The 13,076-nt window shown below is 39.2% G+C and overlaps 1 protein-coding gene across 2 annotated transcripts; it reads right to left on the bottom strand.

Annotated features, from left to right (window-relative positions):
* Window positions 1–437: 437 nt before the first annotated feature.
* Window positions 438–11,570, bottom strand: efs (embryonal Fyn-associated substrate). Of its 2 annotated transcripts, none has more exons than XM_059528070.1 (8): window positions 11,388–11,570; window positions 10,335–10,597; window positions 7,701–9,107; window positions 7,452–7,574; window positions 4,625–5,554; window positions 4,187–4,261; window positions 3,002–3,253; window positions 438–2,749 (listed from the first exon to the last, which is right to left on the bottom strand). In XM_059528070.1, exons 2-8 carry the CDS (start codon window positions 10,344–10,346, stop codon window positions 2,567–2,569), a joined length of 2,982 nt encoding a protein of 993 aa, XP_059384053.1. In that variant the 5' UTR covers window positions 10,347–10,597; window positions 11,388–11,570; the 3' UTR covers window positions 438–2,566. The 2 variants fall into 2 exon arrangements, with proteins under 2 accessions (XP_059384053.1, XP_059384061.1); XM_059528078.1 differs by having other exon boundaries at window positions 4,658–5,554.
* Window positions 11,571–13,076: the final 1,506 nt, after the last annotated feature.

Raw genomic sequence — 13,076 nt, 5'->3', positions numbered from 1 at the left:
ATTTGTAGCAATAGCCAACAATACATTGCATGGTTCAACATTATAGATTTTTATTGTAATCATAAAAATCATTGGGATATTAAGATCATGTTCAGTGAAGATATTTTGTAAAGTTTCTACCATAAATATATCCAAACTTAATTGTTGATTAGGAATATGCATTGCTAAGAACTTCATTAGGACAACTTTAAAGGCGATTTTCTCAATATTTAGATTTTTTTTTTTTTTTTTTGCTCCCTCAGATTCCAGATATTCAAATTGTTGTATCTCAGCCAAATATTGTCCTCTCCTAACAAGCTTGTTTATAATGTATAAATCTCATTTAAAAAAAGAGAGAGAGAGAGAAATTTGACCATTAAGACTGGTTTGGTGGTCCATGGTCTCATTTTAAACAAGAAAAATGTGACACAGGACAAAACAACTGAAATAACCACAACTTTGTTCAGTAACAAAAATGTATTTTGAAGAATCTCAACATTTGACAAGTACCAAAGACTCCCTAAATGCAAAGTACCTGTGGAGTGTGTCCTACAAACAAAACGTCAAAATGAACATCGACATAATGTGAAGAAGCACAAAATATGCATGTCAAAAATACATTCTGGTACCAAATGAAAAGAAACATCACATTCTTAAAGCAAACTTTGAATTATTAATGCAAAGTCGCGTGAAACATCCCTGGTTATGTGTGCATATATTTCTTTAATAAGCAACTTAAAGCCATGCAGACATTTAACAAAATCAAATAAATATAACTATATAGGGCCATCAAATCTAAGCATTACTATAAGCACTTAATTTAAGAACTTAAGATAAATGAGTCTTTTGAGAGGAACGCTTGCTTGAGGACTTCTATAATTGAAATGTTTACATATACATAGTTATTTTTTTACAGAGGGACATGATAGCTCATTCAAAAGCATAAAATATGATGCCTGTCTGTCTACCAGAAGTATACTCTGAAGTACCTGTTGAGGTGTTGTATTTGTTTCTTTACTTATCCAAGTCGTTTGTGTAGTAATACTGAAAAAGTCCACCTGATGGCACTTCGAGTCAACTAACACACCAACACCAGAGGAAAACTCTACATCAGCTCCGAATTCAATTCACTTGACTGGACTTCTCAGCACTTTTGAACCACTTTATAATCCACTTTATCTATTGTGATAGGACTGACAAAATAGGTAAAAACTAAAAAGGCCACTTTTTTTTTCCAAAAAGGCAGTAATAAAGGAAAGGCTCCTTGAGATTTAAACTGACATTTTTTTATGGCTGAATTATTCAATCGCAAGAGCCAGTAAGTGTAAAGATGTAAACCGAACCAAAGTCGAACAGCAAGAATAACACTGATAGCATCGTACCGGTGGCCAACATGTAAATCCTGTATATAAAAAGGAGATGTGGGTATTTACAGAAAAATATGGCGGAAGGAGTCATAAAAAGTGAGCGGATGGTGGAATTAACAGATGGAGGAGTGGGCTGAGATTCAGAATATGAGGGTGTCTTGTAAACATTACGATACATTTATGACACCGACATGATTTTTCAAGACAGGAGGGAAACAGGTGCATGTTTTAACATGTCTGAGCACTGTTCAATGGGTAAGATACACAAACTCAGTCTGATTAGACCCAAGCCTGTTTGAGTACAAGATACTGTAAGCACCAGCATTTCGACTGCCACTATGGAAGCTACTAGATATATATTGCCGTTTTCAGAAATGCTGCATAGCCTGTTTAAAAACAAAAACCCTGTATGATATTTATTGTGCAAGAGTTGTTGCCCAAACTGCTTCACCGTTAAGCTGCCTTTGTGAGCATGTGAACAAACCGACTGTGAAGGTGTGAGAAATATGGGAAGAAAAGATAAATGAGTGAAACAAAGAGTGTGAAAGCAAGACGCTGAATGAACCTGACAGACAGGTTTATCTCTGAATCAGCATTATGGGAAATGCTCTCCCAAAATTCAATAAATTGTTGTCTTACTCATTCAAAAAGTACCGTTTTCTTCATGTCTGTTTAAATAATCGAGCATTCCTTCTTGTTTAACATTTGAAACTAGATTAGCTTTATCTGTTTGGTTACATGCGCAGAACATCTGAAACCTTGTGGGCTGTCAAATTAGTCACTTCAATCTCTATAACACCAAGGCCACTTCACATTTACAAACCAACTGAATAATTAGACCAGGTTACAAGAGCAGCCTTAAATACAGAAGATCACCTTTACCTCATGGACGTCAATATGGTTAAGGGGACAAAATAAAGCTATTAAAATGTGCCTGAGGTTACAAACATCTTCAAACAAAACATCCATCAATAAGTTATCAAAACCTATAAGTGTGCTTGGCACCACGAAAAAAGGAAAAGAAAGATATAAGGAGCAGTATAAAGTGTAAAAACCAACACAGGCAAGCAGATACACTCCAACATATACTCACCAACTGTTTGATCATTTTATCACTGTTGAACTAACACAAGCAGTGACACACTTCTGATGAATCTTCAAAAATGGTAATAATAAGGCATTCCACTGAGAAAACAAGGTTAAACCGCCCACAAATAACATCAAGATATCTCAGCTAATCGCTGCAAAAGCCCAGAGAAGCCAGCTGCATGCTGGGATAGATCAGCTACCCTGTCCACCATTTCTTGCGTAGCAGGGACCGAAGGATAATTCTGGGCTGCACCCTTAGTTGCCACAACAACAGCCTTCAGAGCTTGGCAGAGGCGTCCACTGGAGGTGGTGACCTGAGGAGACAAACAGTGTCTGTGTGTGAATGTGTTTAAATAATGTCACCTGCTTATCATCGCTGGAAACTGAGCCGTCAACATGTTTACCAAACGCTGTCCACTTCCCAGACTGCTCATGCTGACTATTGCCCATGGGTTAGCAACCGTGACTCAAAATTTGATTTGTTGTGGCGTGAATCATTAAGTTCATTTACTGGTAATCAAGAATTTGTGAAATAACATTTCTAACCAGAGTATCTATGTTCTAACCTTTGCTCTGAGGTCTGAAGAGCTGAGTAGCCGTGCAAGTGTATCCCCAATAAAGACAAGTTTGTGTGCGGTTACAATGAGACTTTTCCCCCTGGAAACGAAGACTCGGGGTGGTTGGTTCCCTTGGACACTTGTGAACAGAGAATCCATTGCATCGGCCAGGCAAGAGAGATGAGAGAGACTTTGGGAGGAGTAGAAAGAGAGTAGCTCTGAATCCTCTAGAGACAGAGAGACTTGAGGTGATGGATTCATCTGGAAAGAAACATAAGTAGAAGTTATTCCTACAAATGCACAAATGACATAGACCCTAACCTCCTTGAAAATGCCTAAAATTGCGTAATTAGAAGCCTACAGCATAGCTGCAAATCTGGCATTTCAGTATGTTATACTTAAAGTTTAATTAGGCTGAGTTTGTCATTTGGAATAGTTTAACTATGACTTAATGAATGAGCTCTGTTTTGAGTTGAATTCCTACAAAATGAAGAAAATATGTCTTGAATGTACATGTTTATAGTTCAAATATTGTCATTTTTATATCACTGAACATGTTAAGAAAAAACTGTGAGTACAGATCAAAAATACATACATTTAAGTATGTAGAATTTAAAATTAAAATGTTTTTAGGTAGTTTCTTGCTCAGTAAGTCTGAATTTATTTGATTAAAAATCCAATCAAACATTAAAGTAATAGAATTTAAAACAACTCTTTCCTATTTTAATATATTTTAAAATTTAGTTTTTTCCTGTGATTGCAAAGCTGAATCTATAGCAGCCATTACTCCAGTGTCACATGACCCTTCAGAAATCATTCTGATATGCTGCTCTGGTGCTCTAGTAACATTTATTATTATTATCAATGTTAAAACAGCTGTGCTTCTTTTTATTTTTTGTGTAAATTGAGATAAATGTATTTCTGGATCCTTTGATGTATAGAAAGTTCAAAAGAACAGAATTTACACGTAAATATTTACTGTCACTTTTTATTAATATAGTGTATCCTCGCTGAATAAAAGTATTCATTCTTTTTTTCTTTTTTTTATCTTATTGGAACCAAACTTGTAAATGGTAGTGAATTGAGGAGATTGCAAAGTTTGATCCAAATCAGTCAGCAATGGTGTCTGATTAAGATACTATTTAGGTGTTACTTTCTTTCTGCAATGGCTTTTCTAGTGTTTAAAAGACTTACTTTATTATCAGTTGTGGTGATAAGCTGTGAAGAACTGTGCTCTGTATGGGTGTCTGGTGGAGGCTCTGGCTTCCCCTAAAACAGAGCAACAAAAATCTAAACGTCCACAAAAAGAGAACTGCAGACCAGAGAAAAGTTTCAACAAAGACCAATACAGGCACCAAAACACGAACAGACAGTGAAAAGAGAAGTAATGAACACGACAGAAAGATAAAGTTGGCATGAAAGTTACTTTGTTACGGTAACTGATGTTTTTGTTTGAAAAGTACAATGCTTCAAGCTTCTGCCTGATAAACACTTGTGTTCATCGTTAAATAAAAACTGACACAATAACATCAGAGTGTAATGAACATTTACTCTTTTTATGTTTGAATGCTCTAGTTTACGGCATTATATACATGCATACTCCACGATCTTTTTATAAAACAGGTGTCTAACCTGCAGTTTGACGTATCCCACACTATCACCTACAGGATATGACGGTGGTGGTGTAGGAGTCAGGCCGATTCCTGCATACTCATTCCCTTGGTCCTCGTCCTCCATTCTTCCCACAGTGGGGGCTAAAGAAACGGGTGCTGGGGCCAAAGGGAAGGCAGGGGCTGGCGGAGGAGGCAGCGGTCGTTCCTGGATCCAGCTGCCCTTCCGTGATCCCATGTCCCCTGTGATCGGTTTGACCTCTGCCACCGGCAAAGCAGGAAGAGGTCTCCGGGACAGAGACTCCTGGGAAGGTAAACGAGGTCGTGCTTGACTCTGTAAAAGAGAGATGGAGTCTTCAAGGGCACAGCGGACCATCGTGAGCAGACCGTCGGTTGGAGGGGCAGTGCCACACACTGAAAGGGCAGGAAGGAGGTCAGAGAGACGGGACCAAGTCTGCTGGAGAACAGGAGGAATATCACCAACATGCCCAGCCTTCCAGACAGAAAGGATCTCAGCCAATGCAGAGGCGAGGTCTCGGGATGGGGTGGTGGCGACAGAGGTGGCGGTCAGAGCAGACTGGACTAGAGCCAAAAGAGATGCTTTCCACTGGATGTCCCCGGAGCCGGTGCTTGACACGGATAAACGGCATGTTGGGATTTCCAGAGTGAGGGCAGGCATGTCATAGATGCCTCCATCAGGTTCAGACACATCTTCAGAGGTTAAGTCTTGCTTTCTAGGACTGGAAATCGAATAGGTACGTCCATTTCCCACAGTCTCTGCAGTTAATCCCGGCATTTCGCTTGCCTCCAAGGGTAAACCAGGAAGACTGGGAACACTGTACACATCCTCATCCCCTGCATCTCCAGCCACGGCAGCTGATCCTGGAATGTTGTAGGTTTGCTGCTGATGGTCAGAGGAGGAATTTAGGGCCAGAGTGGGAACATCATAAATCTGAAAGATATGAAAGTGTTACTCACTGTTTACTAATTCATAAAGCGTTACAAAAGATTTTGGAACCATAACTCCATTCAGCTGTGCAAATTGTTCCATAAAGCATGAATCAAGCTTTTTTATGACTGTTATGTGGGAGTCTCGGCTACTGTTCAATTTAAGACTGAAAAAATTGTGCATCATACACTAAACAACTGAGGACCACACACTACTAAACTTTCAAGTAATTCCGAACACAACAGACTCATTCCTAAATGTGACTTGTTGCTAGGAGATGCATGACAAATAAAAACAACACGTGTTTCATAATCATTTAAAAATATTAAACAAGCTTGATTTCTCTTTGGGAGTGACAAGATTGGACAGGATTAGGAACGAGTACATCAGAGGGACAGCTCATGTTGGACGTTTGGGGGACAAAGTTAGGGAGGCCAGATTAAGATGGTTTGGACATGTTCAGAGGAGGGAGAGTGAGTATATTGGAAGGAGAATGTTGGACATGGAGCTGCCAGGCAGGAGGCAAAGAGGAAGACCAAAGAGGAGGTATATAGATGGAATTAATGAGGATATGAAGCTAGTGGGTGAAAGTGTCGAGGATGCAGAAGATAGGGATAGGTGGATAGAGATGATTCGCTGTGGCGACCCCTGAAGGGAAAAGCCGAAAGAAGAAGAAGAAGAAACAAGCTTGATACAGTCTGAAGCTAAAAAGTCTGTGCTCTTCATACACTACAGGATTTTGGGTGAAATATGTCAACTCTGCCGGAATCAGTAAGACTAATTTGCCATGTGGCAGGTTCCACTTTGACACTGAGTAATAGTAATAATAATAATAATAATATATATTGATTAAGAGCAAAAATACCTTAGAAAACATGATTATACATCCGCTACATTTATTTACAGTTGATTCTCTCTGCACAAGCACCAAAATCCATTACTGAGGATTCAGTGAGGATTAATAAGAAAATGAGAGAGGGAAAGGGGAGAGAAAGATTGTGGGTGGAGGGCTGAATAGAGCCACATGGGTCTGGCTGATCTGCCCAACCCGACAGACTGCTGTGACTTGTGTGAACAAGAGAAAAGTGTTACATGCGATTAGCTCATAGCAGAAAAAAGGTGTGGTTTAAAAAGCAAAGGAATAGGAGAGGAGTGTGAGAATGAGAACCAGAGAACAAGAAAAACAACAAGAGTAAAAACAAAGGAGAGATCATGTGAAAATGTGGAGATTGTATGTAAATGTATAAAACCTCTGATATTTAAAAGTAGATGGTTTTTTTTTTTAGCAATTTCATTTCAAAAACACATTCTTTTGAACTTTCGATTCATCGAAGAATTCTGAACAGTGAAATTAAGAATTTTTCTTTCTGAGGGATCATGTGCCATTCAAAACTGTCTGCTGAAAATTCAGCTTTGTGTCATAGGAATAAATTATACATTTAAAATACATTAAAAAGGAAGACAACTAATTTAAACTTTAATGATATTCAACAATGTTAATGTTTTGATTATATATTTTTATCAAATAAATGCAGCCTTGCCTAACAATAAGATACTCCAAACTGTTGGAAACAGTAGTGAAGACACATTGCATTAGCATTTGATACCAATCAAAACTAATGAGCATTGGTACTTGAGTGGCTCACGATTAACCTCAATGTACTACTTTAAATGTGTGGTAGTCCAAAAGAGATATGAGAGCTATGAAAGGGGGCATGATTTTCAGCGAATAAAAACTTAGGTTCTGGTCTGTTCCTCACACAGATCTATCATATGCCTTCCAAAGACATTGTATGGATAATTCTATGGTGCTTTTCGCCTGATTTTCTTTCAGGTAGACAACCTCTGAGAGCAAGATCAACATTCTGCCTTGCATTTCCTTTTGTGTTTGATTTCTTACCTCTGAGCCATGGTCGGTGTGTAGAGGTACAGCACGAGGGGTGTTATAGATCCCATCATCCTCCTCAGAAGGCACTGCAGGAATTGGACGCTGCCACCTATTTGTAGGAGGTGTATCATACACCTGAGGAACACAGGGATAATCATTAAACATGGCATACTCTCCATTATTTCCTCAGAGAAAAAACCTCAGTCTTCTGCGGAACTGCAACCTATTTCTTTTTTCCAATCAAGTTCTCATTTATCTTACCTCCTCATCCTGAGAACTTGCACTCTCTCTCTTGGTCACTGTTTCACTGTTCTTCTTCATCTCATCCACTTGCATGTGTCCATTTTTACTTCCCTGTCTCTCTTCTTCCAGCATGTTTGTCTGCGGGGGTACAGGGTGGGCCTGGAGAACAGGGTGGGTGATTGGAACCAAGTTAGACTGAGGTAAATCCTTCCTGGTCACACTTCTAACAGGGGGTGCTGGAGGAGGCGGTTTGCGACCAAAATTTGGGGACCCCGGTACTCCTAACTTTCCTGCCCTGGCGAGTAGAGGGGATTCTCTCAGGCCACCCTGGGCCAGTTTTCCTCGACCAACCGGAGGAGTTGAAGTACCACCCTTTTGGGATCCTCGGGCCGGGGGAGGTGTCTGCTTCAGATTCTGGCCTGGGGTTGAGGCTCCAGACACTCCTACAGTTCCAGCAGGGTGTTTGCGGTCAGATTGAGGGGTCCTGGATATGGCACCTCCAGGTGGGGTTGGGGTTTGGTACATCCCTGGGGCATCCTGGCCAGTCTTACTCTGAGAAGGACTAATTATAGAAGATGGGCTGCTTTTAGGTAACATCCCATCTGTAAGTCTTGAAGTCATTCCCGATACACACTGTCCTGCCACTGGGGCACCACTTGTAGGAGTCTGATATAAATTCTCACTGGTCAACGCAGCGACAGCTGGTCTAGGCACCAAGTAGCATCCCTCAGAATTACCAGCCCCTGCATCCCGTGGACTTAAATACTTAGCCTCCCCTGCTGTTTCAGCTGCAGACCTGGGAACAGCACTTGGAGTCAGGTACACTGAATCAGATGTCAGTGCACCTTGTGATCTGTGCTGTGCTGCCACTGGCGCAGGTGAGGTGGGAGTCTGGTAGAGGGTCCCTGACTCGTCACCCCGTCCTCTAAGTGAGGGTGAGCGGGGTCGTGCCGCCACACCAACATCCCCCCAGTCCGGACGAGGCCTAGTTCCGGAACTAGAATGTGATCGTGGTCTTCCTCCATCAGAGTGACGCAGCTCTCCAGACCTGGCTGGGGAAGGAGCAGTCCCAGGGCTCTGGTACACTCCTTCAGCTACGCTGGGTGGTGAGAGATACACCCCATCTGGATCTTCAGTGCTCAGTCCATTTACCCTGCCCTGCTGGCTAGTCGATAGACGGACCGAGTCCACACTAGGAGCTTGTCTGTGATCTGTACCTGTGCATGTAGCCGGAGTCTGAGCAGTTTTGAGGAGGCGTAAACGGTTGGCGGGGGCAATTCCTTGGCGGCCATGTAGGGAGCAAAGCCACCACCCTGGTCCGCCATCCTGCTCCTGGTCCAGAACCATCAGGATATCACCTTTGCGGAACGCTAACTCCTCTGGGCTTTCAGCAGCATTGTCAAAAAGTGCCTTTGCAAGCACCGTCTACAAGACAGTAAAAAACTACTAATCAGGAAAAGGAGAAGAAACTAAACAAAGCTTTAAATAAAACCTATAAAGACATAAATTACCTCTGGACTAGCTTATTTTTTAGTCTAGCTTTCTAATAAACCTAGCACTGTACTCTATGACTACTGCTGGATCTGTGATGAATTGCTCAGGTTCTTCTACTGTAATTGGCTTTGGATTAAAGCATCTGTTAAATGCATGAATATAAATGTAAATGCGACAAAGGCAGCAAAACATAATAAAGTCCTGCATAAATAAAAAAGGGAGACTGACATGCTTTAACTGAGTCCTTCAATGGGAATGGGCTAGGACAGCAATATATTTCACTGGACTGCTAGCAACAATGTATTTCAATTGTTGTTTAAAGTCAATGTACTCAGTTAAACTGAATTTATTTGAGCCTTCAACTAACATTGAGCTGCATTGTCTTAGTAAGGGAAATCAAAAAAGGAAATAAATAGAGGATCTAACCTGGCCACTTCAACCAGGTTCATCAACCTGTGTGACCAAAACAGTTTGTTTCCCCATTTACTTAACAAACAGAACTACCACATCATCACAACAACACAAGGACAATGAAGGCCATGGCCAACGCCAAAAAAAACAAAGTCTCATAGCTTAAGCATTTTAAGAACACACAAATATGGCTTAGATTAAGAAGCTTAAAAGATGGTCAGTACATAGCAATTTAATTGCTGACCTAAATTCTTGTCATACATAAAGCCTACAAAAGAACTGCTCATTTAAATGCCTCTGAAAAGGGCAGTGCTTATGAGCTGTACAGTTAAGAGTGAGTGACGTTATGAATTTAATGGGTTGCCTCAAGGTCTTCTGTATTCAGGACACCACACTTCTGTCTTCATGGGTAAATCAATATTGATAGAGAGAATGCATAAGTAAGGGCAGAGGTCTGTGATTATGGGAGAGAGAGAATTAGTGATTAAGGGAAAGAGGCGCTGAGTTGATGATAATGAGGAAGACTAGTGGGGGTGGGGCTCAACATCTGTCCCCCAGTTTTAGGGCCTTTTGTCATCTCTTTTTCTACCTCTAAATTTCCCTTTCATTCTCTCATTCCCCCCAGGGGATATGGTGCTCTGAGGCAAGCTGAGCCCCGGCTCCCCCTCCTCCATATTAGCAGTGGATATGAATATTAAGGACTGGACAGCAGAGAGTGTTTTACAGTGCTGACTTGCACACACTTACCGAGAGGGACATGATTGAAGCTGGTTCTCCGCAGTTTTTGGATGTGTTAATTCCACATGGGCTCACCACAGGAACTGTATCCTGTTCACATGTGCACTGTGTGACTCATCTGCATGTTTTGCAGATCTGGTTTTCCATTAACCTGAACTGTGCAGTGGCGGTAAATACGATGATCCAAAAAGATTAATTTCTCAAAACCATGATTGTCGTCCTTTGCATTCTGTGATTTTCATCACATCTGTCAGTTGCCGCACATATTGAACCTAGAGGATCAAAATAAAGGCATTTTAAATTAATCTTAATAGTATAGTAGTAGTGTGTTAGTAATACAGAGTTCCCTCTCAGTCAGCTGCAGCAGCTAAACTAGTCAGACCAGCTGTGGGGCTCCACCAAAAAAGATCTTATTTCAGGGGAATTTGGCTGTTACTTTTAAGTACAGCTGTAATGTGGTATTTAAATCTGCTCACCCTTACTGGACAGAGGATTATTAAAACTTAGTAATTATTAGTTAACATAAGTGAAGACGTTTTTTATGTTTATTTCTTGTTTATAATTTTTTTTCAGTTTAAAGAAATGAAACATAAAATCATTTCAGTAGCTGTGGCACAGCCGCCTACTAAAGGCTAGGACACTGTCCCTTTGATAACATCTATATATGTTTTTGTATTTATTAAAAAGATGGCAAATTATAATCATATCTACCTAGCGTATTTCAAGAAATTTTGCTAAATTAAACCACACCAGGATGCAACAGAAGAAAAAAAATCACAGTCCTAAGCCACGTTTCGTTTTCCATCCAATACATCTCAAGGTTTATTTTATGCAGTAGAACCCCAGTGAGACAAACAGAGGAATAAATAAATGAATAAATAAAATAAAGAAAACAAGAAAAGCCCGAATTCTCCGGATAAACCAGTGCAAAGGGCATTAGGCATATAAATAACGTTCTTTCAAAAAACGGGTTGCATTTTAATTCAGTCACAAAGACGCAAACAAGCGGCGATCATCCAGTATAATAGCCTACGTTAACTAAATATGCAATGCTCGTCTTACCTTTCACATGTCTAGAAAAACCATCTGGAAAAAACAAAAGTAGGAGTCAAACATCGCAAATCATATCTTCTCAAAAGACTGCAATGCACGGCTGTTGTTTTTCTTCTCTTTCTTTGGGGATACACGTCTCGCTCCGCCAGGCTTCGCCCTGCCCTGGCCTTCTTGGTTTTGAATTACAGTTGAGCGCATATGGTCGCTCCCCCTCATTGTGCCCAACACAGCACGATTCCTACAGCGCTTCACGCCCTCTAGTGGAGGACTCACTATATCTATCTATCTATCTATCTATCTATCTATCTATCTATCTATCTATCTATCTATCTATCTATCTATCTATCTATCTATCTATCTATCTATCTATCTATCTATCTATCTATCTATCTGTCTATCTGTCTGTCTGTCTGTCTGTCATTTGTTTTTAGATACATTTGCAAATGCTGCTTGTGGTTACAGCTGTCTCTAATGTAAACTTCTGACCAAATACACATTAAAGAAGTATAAATATCTTTCTAACTACACAGACTAGTTATTTACTCTTGTAAATTTCTTAGGATGTTTCTGTCAGATCGGAGAAAAGCCAAAAAAAATGGCAAATGCAAAAAAATAAATAAATAATGATTTATTGAATTTACTAATCGTTTTTAAGGTAAGAGGTTGTGATTAATTTATTTTAGCTACACTTAAATAAACTAATTTATTTGACTAACTTTCAACTAAGTTTATTAAAATGTAGCTAAAATAAGTAGTTTGCAACCACTTACTTTAAAACAAACTGTATATTATTTTAATATATATATATATATATATATATATATATATATATATATATATATATATATTATACTAAGAAAATAGTATAAAACAATTATTATAATTTATTTTCAGTGTGATATGCACAAGCTGGAATTCAATATACTTTCAAATAAAAAATAACATCTCTAAAGGAATAGTATGATAAAATACATACTAACCATGAAAAGCCTTTGTGATGAGTTTTTTTTAAGTCACATTTATATTGTTCAGTGTAAAAGACATAGTTTATTAATGATTAATTTACTTTCAGTTGCTCTGCGTTAATATACATGCTCTAATTCAACAATACGCTGGGTTATACTGTTTAAAAACATTAGCTATAGCTAGACAAAACAAAAACAACAGCAGAAATTAAATAAGAATGAACTTGAGTTTTTTGTGTCTTAATTAAAAATGCCCATAAAAGCCATAAAGCCAATTAATGGTATTTACATTATCTAGACTGAAAATGTTTGGCATAATAAATGTCATATTATCTGAGATAGGTTCCACACAAGTGGTATCTTATGGGCCGTAACAAAGTTTCTTTCTTATGCTTTAGATTTACGATTTATACTGAAAACAAGCGTAACACACCTTGAACAACAGGAACTGCACTGAACAAACACAAAGCTTTGTTACAGAACAAAAGGACAGGGTCGCTGCCAAGGTTTCTGATAGTGCTGTTTAAATATTTGTTGACCTCACAAAGTGCAAGTGATCAGGAAAGACTGCACTTTTCTGTTCAGCTCCAACCATATCCTATTTTTACTAAAAGCACCACTGCAATAATCAAATTAAATGCAAAAACAGCACAATAAAATACTTAAATAATATATTAGGTGGATTTTTAAGAATGAGTGGTTGATTAATTTTAATAAATAAATAAATTAATAT

The sequence above is a fragment of the Carassius carassius genome, chromosome 3 (assembly GCF_963082965.1).
Source record: "Carassius carassius chromosome 3, fCarCar2.1, whole genome shotgun sequence".
Classification (NCBI taxonomy): Eukaryota; Metazoa; Chordata; class Actinopteri; order Cypriniformes; family Cyprinidae; genus Carassius; species Carassius carassius.
This window is presented reverse-complemented; position numbering and strand designations above follow the sequence as displayed.